Source organism: Phoxinus phoxinus (assembly GCF_949152265.1).
Source record: "Phoxinus phoxinus genome assembly, chromosome: 5".
Taxonomy (NCBI): domain Eukaryota; kingdom Metazoa; phylum Chordata; class Actinopteri; order Cypriniformes; family Leuciscidae; genus Phoxinus; species Phoxinus phoxinus.
The window spans coordinates 39786729-39813844 of NC_136880.1; the positions used below are offsets into that span (position 1 = coordinate 39786729).

Genomic DNA, 27116 nt, shown 5'->3' on the forward strand with positions numbered 1-27116 from the left:
GCACTTTTGTAAAAAGGCATTATGTTATATTTAGCAAGCATGTAACCACTTAGCTCATAGATGGAAAAGACCATTTACAGCCAATACAGGCATTTTACCAAGGAAATATAGTAGTTTTAAAGCTTTTAACAGTTATCAAAGTTGAGCCAAAAACCTAGGACTAGTTCGCGAAAGTATATATATATATTTTTAATTATCTTTATTATTCGTTTGACAACGGTGGTCCCTTGGTGACGTCATAGACGGGTGGGTACTACCATCCCTCAAAGTTTCAAGTATGACTTTTATGGTTTGGTCTGCCCGATCACTTTTAGGGGAAAATGCTGATCCTTGGAAATTCCGGCTGTCATCTCGGCTTTGTAGCCTGGAAATCCAGACCCAAATCCGAAAGATTAAGGGTCTGGCAAATCACCCAACTCGAGGGGCGGCACCTCTGGGTTTCCAGGGTATCGGCTTTGTCCAATAAACCCTTTTTTAATTTCTGGAACTTTTTCACCAACTATATTGTAGACAAGTATGCGATTTCGATGCCGCCACCGTCTACATGCCCAAATGCATTGAGTTGCCATGTGACTGGCTGATTTGATATTTGCGTTAACGAGCAGTTGAACAGGTGATGCACAAGTGTTTGGTGTTATTGGATTGTTTAATAAAACTCTTCAACAGGTTATCTCAAGAAGACAGATGACATTTGTTAAAGTGCAAACACTAAAGGGAGTGTTTTACTTCATCTTTCAAAATCAAACACACGTCTTGTTCAAACATGTTCAAAAACAACTACAGAGAACAAAATATGCTGTTAATAAAATGTCATTTGTTTAAGAAAAATACATTACATAGATAAATAATACAAACGTACATAACTTTTATATCCTTCATAAAAACCTAATATATCACAAAGTATAAGTAACTTCACATGTCTTCAGTTAAAGTGTACATGAATAGTGTTAGTTTACAGTCTTTGCAGTAGCAAATGAAGTGAAGATACGACAGCATTTTGCACAAAACCAATGCAACTCAATCTTAACTCAGTTCCTTGAAGGCACATTACATGAATTCATAATTGCCATTATTGTGAACAATATCCAAAATAAGGCAGTAGAAAGGCATGTGTTTGGCAACAAATATTTTTAGATTAAGATTCATGAGTAAAATTATAATACTCATATATATATATATGGTAATTATTAATTGTTTTTCAGTGGTGAACAGAAACATTTGATCAGCTAAACTGAACCAACAAACAGTTCATATACAGTGAAGAAAAGCAAAACCATATTTAAAATAAATAATGTGTAAAATGAAATAAACGATATAAAATCAGGCACATACAGTAGGTATTTCATAAAATAGTGTGTTGAAAAAGTGTCTAACCTTAAAGAAATAATCGTGTGGCTCAGTGTAAACCACTTAAGAATGGTTAATGCCGTTCATTAACAGACAGTTATGAGCAGTGTTGGGGGGGTAACTTGAGTTACGTAATCAGATTACCTTTTCAAGTAACCAGTAAAGTAACGGATTTCAATGGAAAAAGTTACTTTTTCAAATAAGTAACCCAAGTTACTTTTTCACATTTACAGACTGACAGCTCTCCTGTCCCCATGTTGAGAGAAATAAAGTGAGGAGGTGTTGTGTGTGTGTGTGCGCTGTGTAAACATGATGGTTATTATTATAGTTCTAGACTAAATGTGAACATGCATTTATTGCACGAAAACATTCAGTATTCCTCAAAATTAATAAAAACAGTGAAACGCAAAAACTTTTATAATTACGGTAACTATATTGAATTACACAAATATACTTTATGTATTTAATCTCACTTTATTAACCAATGTCTTTGCTGCTGACCTTCAAGATCTAACTCAACCATACTAATAAGAAAAAATGACTTTAGATTAGATTTAAAAATAAGAGTGTTGAACTTCCTTCTCCTGTATCCTATTGTTCTTTAATCCGGGTTAGTTTGAGCGGCGTCCTCTACTGTACAGGTGTAAATATGCATTTCCTTCAGCCTGAGGCTTATTCATATCACTTTTGTTGTGAAAGGGCCTTTACATTTGCCAAAAATATAACTTTTTTTGTTGTCATTAAAAAACAAACAAGCAAGTCCAGCCCAGGTGAGAAAAAGTAACACAAAAGTAACGTAACGCATTACTTTTCATAAAAAGTAACTAAGTAACGCAATTAGTTACTTTTTTTGGCAGTAACGCAATATTGTAAAGTAACTTTCCCCAACACTGGTTATGACATACAGGATCTGATGATCAGCGTGAAGGGATGCGGTCCATACCAGCAGACTGAATTCACTGGCTTTCGTGAACGTTGATGTCGGCCACGCCGTGCACCTGCGAGAGCTGTTTGCAGTCCAGAGACGCCACAAGCTTCCTCTGGCCGGCGATGGTCGGGATAAAGTGCTCCGTCACAGTTACATTGGCATGCTTGCCTACATCACTGAGAAAACATGGAAGAGAGAGATAAATGCAACGCATTCATTGCTGGGAGAAAAGCGAGGACTTCTATATGTGTGACTCTTTAAACACTAAGACAAGAGGAATAAACTGAATAAGTCAAAAAAGATATAGGCCTAGTTTCACAGACAAGGCTTAGATTAAGCCAGGTTTAGTTCAATTATGCTCTATGGGATTTACTTTTTGTTGGGTTGCTATAAGAAAAAATTAGGGATGCACTGAATCCAGGAATCGGTTTCAGATTCGGCCGAATATTAGGCTTTTTGACGGGGTTCGGTTTCCACCGAATCTTACAATTTAGAATTTAGAACCCTAGGCTTGCGCTACGCTGGTCGACGTCACGCTGCCGTTGTTGATTACGGGAAGGTGTTTACGTAGGTGGACTGTTCGAATGCACTAGGCTGTGAGAAAGTGAATAAGGAACTCGTGAGCAGATAAAGTGTTGTTTGGCAGTACTTTCAGTCAAAAGAAGGCGATTCAAGTCGAGCTACATGTTCAATTTGCAACGCCGATTTGTCACGTGCTGGCAAGGACCCTAAACAATACACACCATCGCCGCTGTTAAAACATTTGCGTATGAAACATCCGAAAGAATACGAGTTGTTCATGAAAGAATGTACACGACAGCAGCCAAAATGCAGCAACTTCAGAAACGGCAAAGGAAGGAATAATAGTCAAAATAGTTTTTTGGCATAATGTTGCCTATTCTTTTTTTTTTTTACAGTTAAAATAAAATGAAATGAAAAATACACTGCTGTGGACGTTGTTTACTTCATTAATGTGTTTACTGTGTTAATGGACTGAGGATGGGAGTAGGATTCAGTATTCAGAAATCAGAAAATCTTAACCAGTGGATTCGGTATTCGGTCAAACCTCAAAAATCTGGATTCGGTGCATCCCTAATTACAACCCTTCAGAATTGTTTCCAAATGGTAAAATTCCGATGGAATCCTGCACATGTTCCATTCTAACTAGTCAGGATGAGTAATCTTGAATAGTTTTGAGGCTCTTACCCCACTCTGATGGGATGGAGGTCTCTCAGCCCCAGTCCTTCCACTCGGACCACCACATTGCGCAGAGTACAGGGCAGAGGATTTGTGAACGTGATCTTCGCGGACGTCTCCTTGCCCACATACGCCTCTCCTATAGGCTACAACGAGAAGCAAAGCGTATTTACAAACCCTCTCATTTGTTTTAGTATGGGACAAATTTTAATATGCAATAAAATATTCAAATTTGAGGGTAAACACATCTGTACGGTGTTAAAATGTAGCTGAAGGTTTTGGATGTCTCACCTCAATGTGGATATCAGGTGTGCGGAGCCTAAAGCTGGTCTGATTGGCCAAAACCTGCTGGGTCTCACTGACCCGTCCAGACAAGGTCAGCATGAGCGCGGCCTGGTCCACCAGTTGATTCTGGTACTGTGTGTAAGGCAGGATCCACTCAATGGTCTTTTCTAAAGGACAAAAATTAGAGGTGTCAGCAATGATCATGAGCTTTAGAGTATATACTGTATACCGCCTAATGTTTAAATAAATCAATCAATCAAATATTTAATAAAATGATAATGAATGAAATATTTAAAAAAAAATATATAATAACATTATTTTTTTCTTTGTTTAGTTATCATTTATATGAAATAAAAACGTGTTTTTATTTGTTAATATTTTATTAATTGTTTAATTTATTTAATTTTAAGTGCTTTTCTAAAAGGGGTAAAATAGACAGAATTTCAGTCTAAACATTTTTTTTTATTAATTACTTAATTCATTAAATTTAAAATAGATAGACATGATTTCTTGTAAATGTACAGTAGCAAATATATATATACACATTTATTCATCATTTACTCATCCTCAAGTATTTCTAAACCTGTATGAATTTCTTTCTTCTGCTGAACACAAAAGAAGATTAGACGAATTGTCGGTAACCAAACAGTTGATGGACCCATTGACTTCCACAGTATGGAGATAAATAAATAAAAATACTATGGAAGTCAATGGTTTGGTTTGGTCAAACGATCTTCTTTTGTATTCCGCAGAAGAAAGAAATTCACACAGGTTTGGAACAACTTGAGGGTAAATGAACTACGTATCCCTTTACGTTAAAGTCCTAAAATAGCACAAACTGACGCTATCAGTGTTCATTTTACTATTTAATGAATAAAGAACATGTTAAATGAGTCAGGAAATGCATAGCAGAATGCATTTCTATGCAAGTATTTTATACATTCAGAAAATGTGTGTATTGTACATACTATGTGTAGCTAGTATGCCACGGGAGAGGATTTATGAATGGCAGTGAAGCAACGCAAGTGACGTTGGTAGCTGGTAATGACAACATGGCGAATGTAGTACTTCGAGTTTACATTAATACTACACACTCGTATATATAGAATGTATTTTTTTAGCAGTCGCAAAGTAATAACTTCGTTAAAACGAACTGACCTTCCAGCGGCATGAGCTCCACGTTAAGTTTTTCCTTCTTCATTGTGTCCTTCAGCACGCCGGTGTAGTACATGACCGCCACCTGGCTGTGAAGGGTGGTTCTGCGGGGGTGAGAGCTCGTGTTCTTCACCACGATCTTCAGCTGAGCGTCTCCACCCATGCGTGGACCTTCTCCCTCCATCCTCACCTCCACCACCACGTCCTCAGCAATGGGACTGGAGTAGACATCGGGTTTACTACCGTAGCGGCAGGCCGTCTCCACAGCGATGCGCTCCTCCTCCGAGTCTGATGAGCGAAAGAAAATGAAGCTCTTAAATAAGGACTTTAAGCAGGGATCACAACACTTCCCATACTAAATGATATAAGCTGCTCTATATATATATATATATGTATACACACATACAAGTGAAACTCGAAAAATTATAATATCGTGCAAAAGTTCATTTATTTCAGTAATTCAAATTAAAAGGTGAAACGAATATATTATATAGACTCATTACATGCAAAGTGAAATATTTCAAGCCTTTATTTGTTATATCTATATCCATCTCACAGCTCTTTACTCTTACTTTAAGCCTACTCCTACTTTTAAGTCTGTTTAATTGTCTCATTTGTTTATATTTTCTCTAACTGAGACAATGATGCCATTGTTTCCTGTGGGTGGATCTCGGTTAAGTTTAAACTACCCGTTTGGAGATAATGACAGGTGTTTTGGTGTGAAGGCAGTGGAATGTTAAGCCAGTTAAACTGGGCATTGTGTGTTCTTGGCTGCTTCTGTCCTGGCTTGTGCCAGTAACTCACAAGTGTTGTAGGTTGCTCTGGTAAGACAGCATTGGCTAAGAATATGAATTTACAGTATGTATAAAACTCTGTGAAGTTGGCACCCCATAAAACAAAATAATTCCCAAAACTATGCAATTTGCTTGTGCTACATTTGTGCTGGTTTTGGTGGTTTTGGAGATATTGAACATCAGTTTTTTTTTTATTGTGTGATGCTGCTCTCCACCTCATGTTGTTCAAATCGCTACAAACCAGTGCCAGTTGTTTTTGCTCAGTTTCTGCCATTAAAATGAATAAACTGTATTTATTTCCCCTCAGAAATAACCAATATAACTCTGAATCTGTGACGTCATTCTCCACCCCATGCCGTCCAAACCTCTCCAAACCTGAGCCAATCGTTTGTGCTCTATTTGTGCCGGTTTATGCCATACATTTTTTTTTAACTACGACCATGTCTTAAATATATTGGGGGGGGGGGGGGGAATACAATGTTGTCTAAATCGTTCTAAACCAGTGTCGTTCGTTTGTGCTCAATTTGAGCCATTAAAAAAAGAACAATACAATAAATAAATTAAATATGTATATACACATTTATTAATTTGAACACATTTTCTACTGCATGTATGTACATACAATTATAAATCTATATTTATCATTTACGTTAAATATTTTTTATTATTTAATATAAATAATACATATGAAGAAATAATAGTAAGATTCTGAATATATTTATAGTAATACATTTATAGTATCAAATGTCTATGTATAAATGTATTTACTGTAGTAATACAAATTCGGGAGCTTTATTTTCATTAAAATTATGTAACAATTACATTTTTTTTTAAATGGTACTAAAATAGGCTTCATTTCTTTATGCAAACAATTTTTTCCTCTGTTTTCTTTTGATTTTAAATGAAAATGTATGACTTCTTTTTCGATGACTTTTGGATAAAAAAAAAAAAAAAGGGAAACTGAGCAAGTTCCAATACAAATGCTATAATTATATCTCATAATTGTAATAGCACACTATTTCATCATAATGTAGATACTGCTTAGGGCCTGGATTTTACAGCCTGCTGTTGTCTTTTCATGTGTGTGCATGCAGGGCGAGACATTGAGACTGATTTGGCTGAAAGTGTGCATGTTTGTGTGTCTCACCTTCAGGATATTTGTAAATGTTTGTGATGTCAACACGCTCATCGGAGCCGACAGCCTTCGTGCTGATGCAGTGACCGACGGCTTTCTTCTCACTGTGGATCTGACTAAAGGTCCCGTCTAGGTTCCTCTGCCAGTAGATCTTATCACTGTTCACCTGCACCAAAAACACACACAGCTTTAGAGCTGAGAATCCTTTAAAGAGACATGGCTGTCAGGATAAACACAGGTTTCAAACAGGATTTAATGGAGGGTATAAAGAAAATATTTAACATGGATGCCAACACGTCAGGACAGGAGTGGAATGAGAGCATTACCTGATTCAATTTGGGATTTGAAAATGGTATCTTTTAGTTGTAACTAAAATTATTCAAAATAATTTCTGAGTAATTGAAATACAAACAAACAATAAAAAATAAATACAAATAAATATTAGATGGAAAGTTGCCTTTGCAACTACTGTAACTAAAAAGAAGTAAGTTCATGTGTAAGTTTAAAATTGAAAAACTGAAATAAAATATAAGTTAAAGCTAAATATAAATATAAATATAAAAAACTATTTAAAATGACTAAAACTAAAATGACTAAAACGGAAAATATAAAAATAAAAGCTCATTTAAAATATTAATAAATATTAAAATAGTGCACAAATAATATTAAAATAACACTGGTGATTTTTAAGCTTTTTAAGAATTAAGCTGGAGCAAGTTGTTATATTTTAATAAATGAAAAACATGCACGAATAAATCATGCACAATTGCATGAATGGGCAATAACCATATTTTCCAGAAAATAAGTCACACCTGACTATAAGTGCCAAAATTGCATTGTTGAAAAAAACACATTGATGCGACTAATGCTATATGTGTGTACGGTAAGTCACTTTTTATGATTACATTCAGAAATAATGTAAATTGCTGGTAATAACATTCCAGTAATACTATTCAGTGATACTTTTAGTGGTAAAAGAAAATAAGAACCAATTTTCAAGTAATTGTCTCTGAATGTGTTATTTGTTTGCAGTCAGTTTAACTAAACTAATGAGCACTTGTGTAGACAGAAAGGACGTGGATGGTTGTTCTATGGATATAATGAATATTAGGTCTCATCCACACATATGGATATAATGGTCTGGATATAATGATAATTTCCACATTGACGAGTCCGGACTCACCTCAGCGAACACAAAAGCTGCGTCGTATTTCAAATAGACCTGTCCAGAGCGTACAGCGGCCAGTGACGCCGGCCCGCAGCGGAACGTCCCATGACTGGTTTCCTGCGGTGTGGAATCCACGGCCTGCCAGCCGCCCAATCCAGGAGGCAGATCCGGACGGGCCATCCAGCAGTCATTCCACACATGGAAGTTCCTGTAGGAACAGGGATACAGAGACAGAAATAAGAGAATGTGTAGTATTTATGTGTAGTTATATATATATATATATAAAGAGTTTGGTTCCAAAATGCGATAAATGCCATTTTTAAAAAAATTAAGTACCCACAAAAATCAGTACTGTATTTTCAACAGTTTTAATATGAAAAATAACTTTTTTCAATGTTTCAATTAATTAATTGCATTTTGAAAAAAAAAAAAAAGTTTCATGGATTTATTGCTTTTTGGGAAAAAGATTATCCGTTTTTATAATAAATATTTGAAAATTAAAATCTGGATTTGAATTTTTTATGTTATTATAACCTACAGATGCTATGTGAAAGTTTGAAACAGAAAATAGTGGTTTTCATCTTGCCATTTTCTTGGTAAAGAAAAAACAGTTTTACTCAAATTAATCAAAATGGATTTATTGCGTTTTGGAACCAAAATACTGTATACACTGAAAAATTAGAATATCGTTCAATAAGTTCCATTTATTTCAGTAATTCAACTTAAAACGTTGAACTAATATATTATATAGACTCATTACATGCAAAGTGAGATATTTCAAGCCTTTATTTGTTATAATTTTGATGATTATGGCTTGCAGCTTATGAAAATCACAAAATCAAAATTAGAATATTGAACGATATTCTAATTTTTGAGTTTCATCTGTATATATGTCATTATAAAATTATAAAATCCAATATTACTGCTGTACCGTTGGAACACTGACCGACCGATACAACAGCAGTATTGGATTTGATCATTTTATACTGACCCACACCTAACATTAATTCTTCCATGAAAAAACACAAATGCTCACCATACGGAGTCAGAGTTTAGTTCATGGATCGGTTCCATATTCTCATCGAAATACACGTCTGTTGTCAAGGAGACATCCGTATCATGGGCAGACTGGAAATTCGTTACGGAGCGCGCGGGAATACCTAGACATCTCAATACTGGGACAGAAAGAGAGAGAGAGAGAGAGTTAGTCGTCTGTTTGTAGAGAATCAATATAGTCATATACACTATTGTTCAAATGTTTGGGGTCAGTACGATACTATTATACAATGATGCTATTATTCAGCAAGGATGAATTAAACTGATCAAAATATATTTATAATGTTACACAAATTTATTTTTCAAATAAACATTTTTCTTTTAAACGTTCTATTCATCGAAGAATCCTGAAACAAATGCATCATGATTTCTACAAAAATATTAAGCAGCATAATTGTTTTCAACATCATAAATGTTTATTGATCATCAATTATTATCATATTATAATGATTTCTGAAGGATCATGTGACACTGAAGACTGGAGTAATGATGCTGAAAATTCAGCTTTGATCACAGGAGAAAAAAATCATTTTATTTTAAGTTTTAATAGTATTTCACAATATTTTACTGCTATCTTTGATCAAATAATGCACCCTTGCTGAGCATAAGTATATATAAAAAAAAAAATTGTTGTAGAGTGAATCATATCAAACTAGGAAGAGAAAAGAATGAGAGAAACCTGAGGCAAAATAATCCACTGAAGACGAGTAGTAATGAGTGCAAGAGTCTGGCGCAGAGTCAAATACTTTAATGTGTGTGTGTGGAATGAACAGTGTGCAGACAAGAGTATTTTAAACTGAAGTTCACTACTGGTAAACGGGGTCAGCTATGAATGTCCCAGCACTCGGACTGCTGGGAAGATAGTGTGTGGCTGGCGACTCCGGATTCCGGTAAACAATAGCATTTTTTTAGTCCTATGACATCATATACCCTCCTGAAATCCACTGATATTACAACTTGACCCTGCACTTTTGATGTGTAAAACATCATAAGATAATTGCAGGAAACAGAATGCAAATTTCAATAAATTAGCCTATTTTAGGACATTTCCAGGACTTATTTTTGTTTTTCAGTTGTTTGTGAATTATGAAGTTACTAGTTGGCCAGTGACCTTTTTTTTTTAGGATTTTTTTAGCAACCAAAAAAAAAAGCATGGTTGAATTGTATTCATTCATATAATGTCCTCACTACCTGACAGATATCACTGAAATAAGTGTCTTGCCAAATCAGTTTTTATGAAAACAAATTTTTTGTGGAATGAAATGCATTGATCATTTGTACACAATAACTCCAAAAACGTGCAATAGAAAAGACTAAAATCAAATGTACATTTTCGTTTTGTTTGGACTAAGAATACACACACACACACACACACACACACCTGTGGTCGTGACTCCAGAGAACACCCAGCACTGGCCGTATTTGACGGGCGTTCCTCCTTCTTTGTGGTATTGCTTGAGGATTTCTACACTGCCGCTCCAGGCCGTGGGAGACGTTCCACCCACGTAATTCCCAGACCAGTTTCCCTCCAGAACGCCAAGGTCATCCGGAGTATTGATCTAGAACAGGGAATCAGATAAATTCATGGTTCTCTAAAGGTCAAGCGGGTAAAGGTTCTTTGTAAAGAGTAGTTCTCATAGAGAAATCATAAGCTGTGATTCATAAGGCACAAGTTTCTCCTATAGAGGCTTGGGATAAAGCTATTGATTCGGAACAGTTTGCTGAAGCTAAGTTACTGGAAAACCTCCAGTGTCCATTGGTCCATGCCGATTAAATAATAGGTGGGTGTGGCTCTGAGGCTCCGCCTTCTTTTGACGCAGAACCTACTCTGGATCATTTTTTCTATTCAGTCCATTGAGGTCAGATCTGAGTTAAAACACGAACACGCTGGAGAGCTGCGTCAGAGTAGAAATTGAAGTTGTAATTCTTAAGAGTTTTTCATTCTTAAAGGAACACGTTGACTTTTTGTGACTTTAGCTTATTCACCGTATCCCCCAGAGTTAGATAAGTCCATACATACCCTTCTCATCTCCGTGCGTGCCGTAACTCTGTCTGACGCACCCACCGCTAGCCTAGCTTAGCACAAAGACTGGAGGTAAACGGCTCCAGCTAGCACACTGATCCCAATAAGTGACTAAATAACGCCAATATTTTCCTATTTACATGTTGTGATCTGTATAGTCACTTGGATCAGTATGCTAGCTGGAGCCGTTTACCTCCAGTCTTTGTGCTAAGCTAGGCTAGCGGTGGGTGCATCAGACAGAGTTACGGCTCGCACGGAGATGAAAAGGATGAAGGGCCTTTAAACAGGTCTTCACACTCATGCTTCTGTGAAAAAAAAGGCAATCGTATATAGATTGTGTTAAGTATTGTTATTGTTTTTTGTATATATTATATGCCTAAATATGCATGCGTGTTATTTTGCACATAATGCGGTTTTAATAAAAAAGTTGATAACAAAAAAGAATAATACGGCACTTTTTACTAGATGTGTTTGATTAATATTGTCAGGCGAGGTGGGACTCACCATGGCAGAAATGACCCGGACCACACTGACAGGATTTCCTCTACCTGAGGGAGGAACCTCGCTGTTATCCAGCACAAACAGACAGGCCTCCAGAACTCCTTCATCAAACTGGGGGAGAGAGACAGCTTTCATTTGGTGTAAAATCTCAATGGTGCTGTCAACTAAGTCTAAACATGGTCTAAAATGAACACTCCCCAAAATTAGCTTTGTTGTGTAAACTAATTCTGGTTGCAAAGTCGACACACATTTTCTGCTATGCAACTATGCAAACTATGCAATGCAAAATATAATTGTGGTATAATTGATGTCAGATTTACCATAAATGTCACATAAAACAAAGCAAACGGTGGTTTGGTGCTTTATGTGTTGTTAAGATGGTCTTTTCCTGTCTAAGTGGGTGATTGTTGCGAGAATAAGTTGAAAATGCGTATTTTTTTGTGATACAACAACAACAACAAAACAACGAACTAGTATCAGTGTTGTTATTATTAACTAAAAGTATTAAAAAAAATGTTGATCATTGAAATAAAAGGAAATAAAAGTATTAAATGACAACCTAAACTTAAAAAACTTAGATGAAAATTTGAATGGTTGCCTTAAAGTTGAAGATGAACTAAAACTGAAATAAAAATAAATTAAAGATAAATAGAAATATTAAAAAAAAAAAAAAAAAAATTGACAAAAGCACAAAATGACAAAATCTTAAACTAAATTTTTTTTTTAATTCAAGCAAAATCCTATTAAATACCTAATAAAAATATTTCACCCTGACAAATATTTATATATATATTACGAAAATAATGCAAAATACAGTTTCACGGCAGATATTTTCTTTATGACCTTAATTTCTTTGTGGTAAAAATTAAATTTGAGACTCCATGTGTCAATTATGATTTGCTTCGTGCTTTCTTGACTGTATAAGATAAGTTTTCACAAGAACTGTCATTAACATGTTTATTTCCCCCAGAGAAAGTGCTCTGTTCTGATCTCCACACCTGGCCGAAGTTCCACGTGCGAGCTCCGATCTGCTTCTCAGTGCCGTAGTAGAGTCTTCCAGTATCACTCAAGACGTACTCGTTCAGCTCTTTCTCACTCTCCATGTACACCGTGTCCTCTGAGAAGAAAGACAGAGCGAGTCATAAGGGAGGATGAAAACACAGTTGCAGGGTTTGATAGGGAGGTTCGGTTCATTTGAAAGGAAAGCAGTGACATCATCAACGTCTGGAATCTGTTCTGCTTCCATTGGAATGTTCTCTGTTTCTGCACCAGGGCGGGAACACCAGAGAGGTGCAATCGGACGGGAAAAGGGAGAGAATGGAGGCACTATAAAGTAACGGAAATGATAGTAGAGGACTGAAAAGATTAGGAAATGAATAGAAAAGAATCACTCAGACATGCTGGAGAAAAGACCAGTGTAATGGAAAGAGGCCTGGAAGAGTGAAGCAGTGAGACAGAAGACGATGAGAAGGACAGAAAAACAAAGCAGGGTCATTCATAATATATGTTGTGTGTGTGGGTCTTTCTATACTGGATAAGATAGTAAACTTACAACTTTTAGATGTAAATCATATTAGTGTTCCTTAACCCAATATCACAATTAACTGAACATAGGGCATGATTTTAAAACTTCTAAACAATTTTGTTATTGCTTATCTAAAACTTGAAATATTAAATATGAAAAAAGGTTAAATGTAATAAAATATAAAAATTAGATGAAAAACCTCAACTTGAAACGCTTTACAACTAAACAAAATAAAATAAGTTTAAAGTACTAAAATTACTAAAACTGAAATAAATGAATTAAATTAAATTTTTATATATTTTTTATATTTTTCTTAAAAATAGGAATAATTACAAAAGCACATAGAAAAAAAAAGCATGTAGAAAACGCTTTTTGTTATTGTTTTGCTCTAAGCCATTCGCTGGATAAAAGCTTCAGTGAGCAACATCTTCAGTCATCAGTAAGTCATTACCACACATTTAATTTCATTTAAAACACAACACTGCAAATGACAATGTATAAGTTTTTTACTTTATCGAAAACTCTATCGATGAACTATTAATAGCCTATAAGATGACAGTGCTACAAATTATGGTAGATTCATTCATAATTCCGTTTAAACAACGCGAGTTATCATTTATCAACTATAACTGTGGTAACTCCAAGTACTTAAACTGTATTTATCACAACCAAGACGTATAAAGCATATTTAATACGCATAAATGTTTCACATTGTTTGCAAATGTTTCAACAATGTAACAGGATATTTTCCACGTTCTGAGTCTTCAAAACAATTCCACACGTGTAATGGCTGGGACATTGAAAATTATTTTAATATGCAAAACTGTTAAGCAATCATAGCAGTGGGCGTTACTTCCAAGTCTTGAATGCCCATTAAAACAAAGAGAGGGTCAAAAACATGATAGAAAATATCCCGATTATTTTTAATTAGGTTGTTTTTTGAAGTACAAATCATGGACCTGAGAGAAAATTATGCAGTTCATGATCCCTTTAATTGGTCACTTATTCCATTTTTCCAAGCTTTTATTTAATGTTTTGTAAAAATTGGGCTGATAAAAGAATACTCCCTAAATTGTAGCATTGTGCCCTTGTGCAGCTAATCAAGTTATATGAATAAAGACTCTGAGCTTGACCGAACCCTTATCTGAAACTCAGCTACACCCTGTTATTGAAGTGCTTCCTTAAACTACAACATTACATTCAGAGTTACTGAGTTCAGCATGCTCTGAAGAGCAAGAATGTTATAAAACAAGCCGTGCTGAAAGAACCCAGTAAAGAATGACAGGAAGGGCCTGGAGTGAAAGAGCGGCCAAGGAGGGAGAGAAAGAGAGCGGGAGCGGTGAAGATATATGTGACATGTGGATCGCCAGATGAGGTGGGGCTGTAGAAGAAACATCAGAAAAAAATGCAGAGAGAGGAAAAAAAATAGAAGGATAGAGAAATGATTACAGTGTCAGCAGTGAAAGGTGATTTGGCAGACCTCTATCTTTCCTTAACACGCATCTCTGGCATTCAAGCGCAGGAAAGAGGGCACAGCCCGAACCACCCTACAAAACAAGCTTTAAAGGATCTTGTTTTTGGGCTCTACTAGAGTAAGTTTGCATGCTTGAATGTTCAAAAAGAACATAATTTTTCACATATTATTGCAGCTCGTCTCTTCCCAGTCTATCAATAACACTGTTTAGTTCCTGTCTCTATGAAGCCCCTCCTTCTGAAAAGCGCAATGTGCTCTGATTGGTCGGCTGGAGCAGTGTGTTGTGATTGGTCAAGAGCTTCAAGCGTGTTTGGGAAATGCCCCGCCCCTTACTATAACCGCGAGTTTCAACACACTACCAGAGCCCGTCTACGGACACTAACTTAGGCTACGTTTACACGTGGACGGCTATTTTCATAAACGGACAGCTCTCCGTTTTCAAAAATAACATTGTGCACGCCTGTCAGTTTTCAGAAAAGTGTTCGTTACACGAACCCGTGTATATATGCCGTCAAGAGCATGCCAAACCTGTAGGTGGCAGTGTAACGAGAAGCTCAAGCCCTCGTTAGCCAATCAGAATCCTGAAAATAGTCACATACTGTGACGTCGGCTGCCTAAAACTCAGTTTTTCTCAGTTTACATGCAAACGTGCAAATTAAGCTTTCCAAAGTCTAGGGAAATGTCTCCGTTTTTCAAAATAACCATGTACGTGTAAACGGTGCCTAAATCAACCAGGCCACGCCCCTTTATTTCCTTATAAATATTGTGATATTTATGTTTCCTTAATCGATTTGCATTTGCTTCACCAAGTAATCATTGATTCAAATTGTCATCCTTATCACAAACATCACTGTCCAACTTTTATTGTCTGCTGATTCAACGTGCATTACCTTTTATTAGTGACTGTAAGCAAAACTGTAATTCTATGGAAGAGAATCTCAAGATGTTCGAAAGCTAAAGCAGCCGATATCCACATTTGCTGAACTTTATTTATTTCCCCCCATCAATCCATTTATAAATTTAGTTTCATTTCTTAATGTAGTTTACATATTAACAGTCAACAGTTCTCACATCTGCATTTTATTGCCTATGCAGATGTAGTATTGCACTAAAATACAGTGATTTCTGTGAAATATTACAAACTAGTTTAGTCAGTGATTTATAGCCAGTAGTTGCAGTGAAGCCAAAGCAGTTGTTAATCCAAACTTCTGCAACACAAATGGATTGCAAGAACACGTTCAATCCTCCTGAAGACTGATGTAAGTCACTGGGCTACAAGAGGAAACTTGCACCTTCGTGTTATATTGTGTTAACAGTTGCCTGTGCAATATTTTAGACTAAATATATCAGCGTTTCTCAGACAAGCTTCAGAGGAGATGTAGTTTGGCTTCTCGTCAATGGATGAGTTTGGTTCAGTCATCCTCGCTGCATTCCGACATTGTGACATGACGTAATTCATGAATGCATCACAAATGTGTGATTACTGTAATTCGGTTCGGGAGAAGAGATAAAAGCCCGTCCACACTGACAATTGATTGGTTGGGTCCTTACATGCGCTTTGTGAGGCACACACACACAATAGCACACACACACATTAGCACACACACATAAGGTCTCTCGTCCCTCTCTCTCCCGTGCGCGCGCTAGATTCCGGGAGATTTTAACTAATTTGCGGGCATCAGGGAGCCGCTATCAATATGCGGGAGACTCCCGAAACTTCCGGGAGACTTGGGATGTCTGTCATCCAAAGTGGATTTGCATTCGCAGCACAGAAAACAGTGTCTTCTTGACACGTTGACAACACGAACCAAACTCTTCCAGGCCTCAGCTACAACTGCAGTGTTTGAGGACGGGTCAAAGTAGACGTTGTTCATAGGGAGCCAATGAAGTCTGTATATGGGCATTATGCACATTTTGTTACAAAAGTAAGACTGGATTTACTGACGACTCGTTTCAGGCCGTTTAGAAACAGTTCTTTCTTTTGTGAGACAATAACTCCATTTGTCGTGCACTTTGATCTTTGAAACTTTGCAGACCGTTTACATTCACAAACAGCTATATTACACACACACAAAAAAAGGTAATATCTGAAAAAAGGATAATATTGGCACTTTAAGGGGAAAGTGGTTATTTTTCTGTTTTTTAGAGCCGTTCTTTTGGTTTAAAAAGCAAAGTTAAAGGGTTAGTTCACCCAAAAATCTAACTTCTGTCAGTAATTACTCACCCTCATGTTGTCACAACCCCGTATGACTTTTGTTCATCTTCGGAACACAAATTAAGATATTTTTGATTAAATCTGAGAGCTGTCTCACTCCTCCATAGGCTTCGATGTAATTGAAACTGGCCGGCCCAGAAAAGTTAGTAAACGTAGTACACGTAGTGTAACAGTGCAACGTTTCTGGGTTGTACGTCACACGCATCACACACATGACCAGCGTCGGCCAATAGTGAGCCTACGTTCTGATGTACAACCCAGAAGCGCTGCGCTGTTACACTACGTGAACTCACTCGAGGCCCACACGGAAGAAATGAATAGTTGAATAAAGTCGTTATTTTTGTTTGTTTTTTGCGCACAAAAAGTATTTTCATCGCTTGATAAACTTAAGGTTGAGCCACTGTAGTCACTTGGACTATTTTAACAATGTTTTTACTAACTTTTCTGGGCCATAGAAGCCTATGGAGGAGTGAGACAGCTCTCAGATTTAATCAAAAATATCTTTATTTGTGTTCTGAAGATGAACGAAAGTCTTACGGGGTTGGAACAGCATGAGGGTGAGTATTAAGCATTTGCATAATGCATCTGTCAAGATATAAAACAGTTCTTATCTTCGAAATGGAACAAAAACAAGTTAGAGATAGATATGGGCCTGGCTTGAGGAAATGTAAGTGTGAAGTTTTTGTTTTTGAGGTTAACACAAGACTATTTCCCCTGCTAGCAATACGCATGCAACTGATTAACACTTTGTGTAGGCGAATAAGACTTTAACATTTGCACAAAACAAAATAAAAATGAAAACAAGGGTCATATATATGCATCCAGTATGAATCACACATAAGATAAATGCATCTTTTTGTATTTTCTCATTCATTTAAATGGTGTTTAAAGATCATGCTGGAAGTAAAACATTTGCACAAACGGGGTTGGAACAACATGAGGGTGAGTAATACTGACAGAAGTTTCATTTTTGGGTGAATTAACCCTTTAAACCAATGTTGTGAGGTACACGCATTCATTCAGAGTGGAGACACATCTACATGATCAGTGTATGAGCTTTTCTACACATTATTGATAAGAATGAACTTTCAATCTGATCACTGCGCTGTATTACGCATATGTAGATCGCATATGCTGGAACAAAGTGTTTTTGTCTTACCTTCACACCAGGGATTGAAGAGCATGTAAATGTCTTTGTCAGGGTCGTGTGTGGTTGTTTCGCCCGTCTTCACACATTGCGTTGCGACGGTCAGCTTGTACTTTCCGATGACGGCAGTGGCGGAAGAGTTGACGGACAGCTTGACTCGGTTGACGCTCTGCTCCACGATCTTGGCCTCCCAGCGCTCATCCTGGAGTTCGTCCACCAACGGTATGATGATGTGCGTGCCCTTTGACACCAGCGGGAGCGTTCCTGAAGGATGACATGGACATGAAACGCATGCTTTGAGAGGAACATGATTCATTTGGTTCTGAGTTTTGAAACTTCTGGTAAATTATTACATTTCACATTCCAACTATGTTGAAATACTGATTCAGTCACAAAGTCAAGGTCAGCCAACACATAAAACACATATTGCTTGCTCAAATGATGAAACCTGGTCCTTCCTTTTTCAGTTCCTGTTCTTTATGTAGAGGACATCTGTGATTTATTAATAGTTAAATAAGTCATGCATTTTATTTCTGAATGTTTAATCCCTTGGTGTCTTGACTATTAAATCTCTTAATTGAAACTTTCCACATAAAAGGGAAACATTCACTGATGCTCCAGAAGGAAACACAAAGCATTAAGAGCGGGGGGTGAACATTTTTGAACAGGATGAAGATTTTTCTTATTTTGTTTAAATATTTATGTCATTTAGTACTGCCCGGAAGCAACAGAAGCTACACACATGTTACCCGGAGGACAAAGTACAAATTACCTTGATCTTCAAATTCAAAAAGTTTTCACCCCCAGGCTCTTAATGCATAGTGTTTCCTTCTGTGAGTATCAGTGAATGTTTGAACCTTTTTTAATAGTTGTGTCAATTATCAATTGTGAAAAGATGGATCTCAAAATCATACAGTCACTGCTGGAAAGGGTTTAAACATGCAAAAGATGCTTGAAAATGGAAGAATTTGAATCAATCGATCAATCAATCTACAATCTATCAATCCCATGGTTTTTACTTTTGCGACATCCCTTCACGCTCACCTATCTTCAGTTCCAGGTGAAGTTTATCTGTGTTTGGGTTGAAAGGTCGTGAGAGCTCGAGCTCCATTTGAAACGTCTGTCCTCTGCGGATGATGAGATGGTCACCACAGTATTGATCCGTGTGATGCTCCTTCTTGTTCCGATCAGTTTTCCGGCTGAGCAGATCCACAGAACGCACTGCTAGAGACAACTCTGATGGGAAAAGATGGAGGAAAAAAAAAAAGATTGAGTTTGAGGAACTTCAGATGAGGGTTTTTGTATTTGACTGTCTGAGACTGAGCTTCTCACCGTTTAGTTCTGTATCACCGCTGGGCGGCACAGGAGATGCCGGCTCTTCTTTTTCTCCATCCCCGACAACCACAGGATCCTTTTCAACGGTCAACTCATACGAGGTGCTCTGTTTCCGGAGGCAACACGGACAAGCCTTCCGTAACCAACGTCGACATCCGCTCTCGTCTTTCTTCACTTTGGCCTCGCTGTGTCTCTCAGGGACGGCCAGACCATTGCTTTCAGAAACACCGTGGAAACGGCCGACAGCGGAGTTATCTCGGATTGACAGTCTTTCTCCTGGCATCCTGAAAGACATCGTACAAAGTAATTATTACATTGAAAATCAAAGACTTGATGCAAGTGAAATGAGCAGACAATATAAGTTTCACAATGACATTTGTTGATAATGATTAATCGGTGAAGAAAATTCATAGAAGATACAAACAAGATCTCATTGATCAGAGAGCCAAGAGCAAAGTGAATATATCATTCTGAAACTAGCATATGGTTAAGCATTTGCATAATGCATCTGTCAAGATATAAAACAGTTCTTAACTTCGAAATGGAACAAAAACAAGTTAGAGATAGATATGGGCCTGGCTTGAGGAAATGTAAGGTGTGAAGTTTTTGTTTTTGAGGTTAACACGAGACTATTTCCCCTGCTTATGTTCTCTAGCAATACGGATGCAACTGATTAACACTTTGTGTAGGCGAATAAGACTTTAACATTTGCACAAAACAAAATAAAAATTAAACCAAGGGTCATACATATGCATCCAGATCACACATAAGATAAATGCATAATGCAATGTAATTGTTTCTTTTTGTATTTTCTCATTCAAGACTGAATTTAAATGGTGTTTAAAGATCATGCTGGAAGTAAAACATTTGCACAAAATAAAGATCAGTACACAAAATTGGTTTAAAATGCAAAATATATGTTTTTATGGTGATAACTGGATGCATCTCATAGAATTAAACATATCAAAAATGTTGAGCATACTACCATTCAAAAAGTTAAATCATAGTGAATACGGTTTCCCATACTAGTTTTAAAGAATAGCTGCTGAATTTTTTTTATGCATTCATTTGTATAGGAACAACACAAAACAAAAAAGATTCATTGCACATAATGACTCCCTAACGACGACCCCTAGTTGTCCCTAAACATGAAATAAGATATATACACACACACACACATTATATGTTTTCTTATGACGCTTTCTCCCATGTCGCTTAACCAACAAGTGCATGAGTTAAAGCCACCATGCAAAGGAATAGTCCACATCTGCGTTTCTCCAGTGTTGTTAAAGTAATTGTCTATTTGGTCATGAGCTGTAAACTTTAACATGTCGCTTAAAGATACAGGAATTTCCCAGCGTTACAGGAATTCCCCAGCATGTCTCAGATTGCCATTGCCAAATAAACATCAGTAATTATTCACAAATGATCAGTGATCGGTAGTTTTTTGGTGGAACAGAAATGCTGACGTTGCATGTGCGTTCTGTCCCAGTTGACGCGGAGTAAACACTGAAAATGAGAACCATGTGTTTTCCTCCCAATGGCCTTGTGCTCTCCCTTAATCTCCACAACATGTTTTCTTCTGTTTTCTCAAGACATTTCTCACAATTACCAAATTCCAAACTCTCAACAACCAACCAGGAGCGTTTATGAGACTCATTCCCTTCGGTTTAACAAACCAGACACGCCTCTGCAGTTTCCATCCATCTATTTTTATGTTCATTTTGGGATATTGCATAAAAAAAACTGGATAGAAACACCATGATGTGCACAAATTATATGTGCATTAAAAATGTACGCGCTCAATGAGGCAGATATATTTTTTATCCGATTAGACGTGCATAAACTATAATGGAAATGCATTTACCAAATAAATCCCTTGATGAGCTAAAAAATAAATCACATGACTTTTCCTCAACAGTGGATGTGATTGGATAAATGGACTAACCAGTGGATCAAGTTCTCAAAGGTTTGTTTAGTCATTCTGAAATGCCTGAGCCAATTATCAAAATGATTCGATTTATTTCCAGAAGACAGAAGCATCCCAACACCAGGCATCTGAACGCAAGATAACATCACAGCATTTATTGCGTTTCGTCTGCCAACTCATTTATGATGTAGGAAGAAAGAGCCACAGTAGCTTCCCCCGATTGCATTTTTATTACTAATATTGTGCGCCAATTTCCCAGGAAGTGATGATTTATTGGTTTTATGCGATATTTCAATTTTGCACACAAGTTAAATTCCCAACATTGAATGGAAACATAGCTAATGACATATAAAATCTTCTATTTCTCCTCTTTTCTAGCTTGCTTGCTAATCAATTTTTCTAATAAATCTAGCATTGTATATTGTGAATACTGAATTATTGACTCTTTGACGAATTGCTTTAGTTCCTCTTTTGAAAGTTGTTGCTAAATGCATAAATGTAAATGTACTGTAATAACTCAAACAGTGATTAGATTTGTAGAGATTCTAACATCTGTAATCCAAAGTCAAAGATTTCAATGTGAAACTCTTACAGAATGACAACTATTGACTCATTTGAGTTTCTTTTTTCTTTCTCCAAATAAACTTTAGCTGAAACATCTAAGACAAAGGTGATATGTCATCAAAACATAACTGAAAGCTTGATTACGTCTCTTTATATGAAAATTTAACTCTAGGCACGTCATTGATCTGTTATCCTCTTATTTAAAAGTGTTGTAAGCAATTTCACCAATTTCATTGACTTCCATCAGATTTATCCACTGAATTAGACCGCCTTTAAACACATCAGATAACATGTTTGCCTATGTTATTTAGCCAAGAAATATTTACCAGTTTAATACAGCCACACACACACAGTTCTGCTCTTAAGTTTGCAGCTGTATATGTGATCATGTGCAGCACAAGAATGTGTGCAATGCTGCTCTGGATGAGTGTAAGACACTGAAGCCTGCAGACTACGACATTAACACAACACAGGACAGACTACAGAGGAAAAATGTGAATCTGCTTTATTGTTTTATCCAATTAGGAAACACGTACTCATGACGAGATGCTTAAACTGTGATGTCCTGAGACCTTTCACAAGACGTGATGAGTCGCCTCCAGCTTAAATATTCTCAAAAGAGCCATTGCTCATTCAAGACTTTATTCAAGCAAATCTCTGTGTTCAACCAACAGCCAAGAGCCGCCCAATTTCCTAAACGCAAGCCTCAAGAGGTCACGACCTCTATGGCCCCGGCGGCACAAAGTGAGGCAACACTGAGAGGGTTATATCTGTCTAGGAAGGAGAATCTGTGTATTGTGACATTTTTTTAGATCAGATCTTAACACTGTAGTCTGACATATAGAAAAATATTTATTTTCGAATGGAACATTTCTTGAAGTTACAAAATATCGTAAAAAATCTTTCCAAAAAGTTTGTATGTGTTTTTTTGTTGTTGCTGAGTATCCTATTCAATAAATGAGGCTTTTATGGCCCATATAGTATGATATAGTGAGAATATGGAGGAAAAAAACAATGAATCAAAAATATGCTATTTGTTGCAAATGCTAATATTTATTTGGCTACAAAAAATAAATTATGATTAATGAGATCTTCATTACTATATAGCAAGAGTTCAATATTTCATAGCAAAAAGACACCTGATCATGGATTAAAAATAAATAAAAAAGCGTTTTACTTGCTACAGAAAGTCTACAATATTAGGCGACAGAAAGCATGTAGAATTGTGGACGTTTTTTTCAGCAAAGTTTTGATTATGTTGATAATTTAGGGGACTTTGTGTATTAGATATGATAGGCTTTATACACTATACCAAAAGATACCAAGATATCAAAGAGATAGACCAAATAATCTGTGCTCTTATGCACATTCCTTCTATAACTCTATACTCTTAGGCTACTTCATAACTATTATTTCAACAAAGGACTTTAAGGAGAAACATCTTTGCTGTGTTTCAGTTAAGCATCAATGATGAGAACAATTAGGTCTCATGAGCTATAAAAGAGCAAACTCTAAGCAGCATATTTTTCCACTGGGTGTCATGAGATGCCTCAGGGATAAATGGATGTTTAGAATGAATCTTACATGTATACATAGACAGCTATGATCAGAATGCTAGAATGCAAACTCAAGCCTGACCTGACCTCTCCAATGCAGGACAGCCTTTCTCACACATCTGCTCTCTCTAAATCATGATCCACTGTGACCTATGAACCCTGCTCGCTAATATAAGTTTGCCATGGCATTAATCACATTCTTTGGAACTTTCTATTCATCAGAGTCCTAAATTTAAAAAAAATATTAAGTTTTTTAACATTATTTCAACATTGATAATAATAAGAAATGCAAAAAAATATATAAAAAAAAATAAGCATTTTAAAATGATTTCTGCCATTTTGATATACATTCACATACAAAACAGTCATTTTAAATAGAAAAAACATTTCACATATTACTGTTTTTGTTGCAGTTTTGAACAAATAAATGCAGCCTTGGTGAGCATATGAGACTTCTTTGAAAAATCTTACCAACCCTAAACTTCTGGATTTGTTTATGCCCACTTTTTTGATAGTGTGTGTGTGAGGGCTAATGTAACAGCAGCTGGTGTAACGCCAAAGATAGAGCGAGCAACAGGCAAATATGTGCACATGAGAGGGGTGGTGTCTGCAGATCTACTCCACTGAGCTGTATTTAGATTTTAAAGGGATAGTTTACCCCAAAAAAAGCGAATTCTCTAGTCATTCATTCACTCTAATGAGCCCCAAAAAACACGTTTTTCTTTCGTAAAGCACAAAAGGAGATGCTAAGCAGAAAGTTGACACTGCTCTTTTCGGGACAAATGTAAATACATTAGCTTTGTGTAAGGAACAGACTGACATTTTGATGTTATTCACTTGAAATCGTCTCATTCACTGTTAGTGATTTCTGATTTGATGTCAATGATGGCTTGAATGTGCAGAAGAATTACAGCTTCAATTTCAATCTGTTGTTCTGTGCAAAACAGCCGACTCTGTTTGTATTCCACTAATCATACGGAAACAACTTAAAGGTGAGTAAATGATGGTGTATTTTCAATTTGGAGTGAACTATTTGACAAAAGCAGTGCACAAGTGTGTGTTCATCTTGTTTCTTGTTTACACATCCAAGTTATATGGAAGAAGCCAATTATTTTAATTTCACAAGGCACATTTGGAGGGACAAACGGCCGACTCGGATACTACAGATACGTCCCAGACTGTTACACCTGGCAACAGTGTAATAAACACCATGGAAATAAACAACTGAAGCCATAAGTTCACACACCTAATGAAGTCATCATGTGACACACCTCTATTCCTCTATTCTTCAAACTTTCATCATTTCCATGATGCAGAAAGAGTGACTGGGTTTATCAACAGTTGAGAAAGAACACGACTCGACATGCTGTTCTTACATCACAGCAAATATATGTTTTAGATAAGTTAATGTTCTAGTTCATCACAGCTAACAAAAGCATTTTCCAAGAATCGTTTGCAAACATTCCCATTAAGTTATGAAAACATTACTTCTGAATGTTCTTTGAACGTTTAAAAGGTTTAAAAAAAAAAAAAGTTTTTTTTATTTTTTGGTTATGCAAAATTTTTGTCTAGGAAACATTCCATTTAATTTTCTGAAAACATTATGGAATTGGAAACGTTACTTTTGAATGTTCTCTGAACATTCTTAAACAAGTAATAACATTTAAAATATGTCAGAGGAATGTCCAACTAAATCGTTTCATAAACAATGTAGGCCTATAAATAACGTTTTTGTGCGTTTCGAGTTTTGATTATTAAAGGCCCGATCAGTTTAAATGTTCTATTAACGTTACAGGGAGAATGTTTGCTCATAACTTTGAGAGAACCTTACCAGAACGTTAGCCAAAATTTTGAGAATGTTCTGTTATAGCTGGGATCACATTGCAACCAATCAGAACACTCTAGCTTGCTGGGTGGTAATGTTTACCCCAGCAACCACATAGCAACACCCTGGCAACCACCCAAAACAGATTTATTTGGATTCTACTGCTTTATTTGCACCACTGTGGTTCATATCTGTTTGTGTGTGCGTATGTGTTGATTTTGGCCGTCACAACCAGACCCTTATTGTTGGAATGCAATAGGGCAGGAATGGTTAAGTCAGATAAGACTCAAGCACTCCAAAACTGCAGCTATAAAATTACTTTACCTTTCCTTTCCAGAAGCTTAAAAAATGTCTCTTGGCTCTCTATTCTGTTTATGAGGGACTAAACAGAACATTCCCAATATCCACCCAACAGAAGTTTAGTTTGAGGGGAGATCTTGAGAGTTTGGCTACAATCATATGTTTAAAAAGAACTAAAGCACAGGAACACATACATATGAATGAAAAAGTTTACAGAAAACAAATAATAATTCTGTCATCATTTTCATCGTTTTCTCCATTTAAGTTAAATGTTAGCAAATGACAACTGAGATAGATGCTAAACACATAAAAGTTCATGTTTACAGCCGTCGGTGGAGTCATGAGGAGAAGAGCACATGATAATCACACTGAGCAGTTATGTGGAATACACAAAATCATCTTCAAATGGATGGCCAAGAAAAAAAAATGATTGAAAGCAGCAGCCTCAAGAAATTGGATTTGTAAAACAAACAGACACTATGTAAAAAGGAAAAAGAGCAGGAAAGGCTTTCAAACCATCAGAATCTAACTTATTAATTTATGCAGAAACCAGGGGAGAGTGATGGAGAGAAACATATGTTCTCAGGTTCTGATGAACTGAAGTATCTGAACAATGTGAGGAGCTTTTTCTTCAGTTCCCCACCCTATCAAATCAGAAACAGCTGGAATCCATAAGCAAAAACATCTGGAAGCCATGCAGTCAGTGTCTAGCGTATAGCTTTAACTGTGTTTCTAGCCTTAACAAGCCAAACATACAGTATAGCCTATCCTATGTATGTAGATCAAAAAAAAAATTGCACTTACAAAGTATGAATGTCATTGCATTATACAGTTATCTGCTCTTATGCTGCATAATTGCACAGAACTTCACTTCATAATTTTTTGCTCAAAGACTTGATATTTTGCTAAACAATGAAATTACATTCAGACGTGTGATTTCAGTCAAAATACGTGATCTATGCACTGCATATCCTTAAGGCATATTAGACAATTACATACATCGATAAAGAATAACTGTGGCTTGTGACTGGTTTTAGTTTCTCGGTTTTTAAAAGTTCACACATCAATAACCCAAACGAGACCACAAAGAGATCGTGAAAGTGCTACGGTTCACTAAAACATACTCAGTAATAGTTTCTATAGACTAATTATGGATGATAATTTGATCTTCAGAACCTCAAACTTTGGAACGTCATCTGCTCGTTCTGGACGGCGCGCGAGACCACGCAAAGTCAAAGTACTTCTGCACAGATCAAACACGACTGACAGTAATTCATTGGGGGGAAAATGGGGAAAAAAATGTTGCCTTACTTTTGTAAACTGGTTTTCTTCACGGGATTCCGATAGTGTTCTTCAAATGAGTGCTCGCAGCAGGGTCAGATCAACACTGTACTTTCTAGCATATAAAACGAGTTCATAATACGCCCATCAGAGACAGACGCCCCACGCCCACCCCCTCGGCAATCACGTGATCTATCTATCTATCTATCTATCTATCTATCTATCTATCTATCTATCTATCTATCTATCTATCTATCTATCTATCTATCTATCTATCTATCTATTTCATAAAGGAGTTCACATGGTCAGTGTCATAAATTTGCTTACATTAGTGACAGTCAGAATCAGAAAATAGGCTATCAATAATTGATAAAT

At 36.5% G+C, this 27116-nt stretch overlaps 1 protein-coding gene across 1 annotated transcript; it reads right to left on the reverse strand.

Annotated features, from left to right (window-relative positions):
- Positions 1–627: 627 nt before the first annotated feature.
- Positions 628–26881, reverse strand: tgm1l1 (transglutaminase 1 like 1). The gene is made up of 14 exons (XM_079612777.1): positions 26772–26881; positions 19283–19569; positions 18995–19186; positions 17963–18214; positions 12588–12706; positions 11593–11700; positions 10447–10624; positions 9046–9184; positions 8025–8217; positions 6854–7007; positions 4916–5200; positions 3764–3924; positions 3482–3618; positions 628–2451 (listed from the first exon to the last, which is right to left on the reverse strand). The coding sequence occupies exons 2-14, from the start codon at positions 19566–19568 to the stop codon at positions 2304–2306; spliced, it is 2352 nt and encodes a 783-aa protein (XP_079468903.1). The 5' UTR covers position 19569; positions 26772–26881; the 3' UTR covers positions 628–2303.
- Between the last annotated feature and the right edge of the window lie 235 nt (positions 26882–27116).

Coding starts and splice junctions, on each gene's coding strand:
- tgm1l1 (XM_079612777.1), bottom strand. CDS start 19,568: ATGCCAGGAGAAAGACTGTCAATCCGAGATAACTCCGCTGTCGGCCGT. Junction 12,707..17,962: donor CTTCAATCCCTGGTGTGAAG/GTAAGACAAAAA, acceptor CTTTCTTCTCAG/AGGACACGGTGTACATGGAG. Junction 3,619..3,763: donor CACCTGATATCCACATTGAG/GTGAGACATCCA, acceptor TTCTCGTTGTAG/CCTATAGGAGAGGCGTATGT.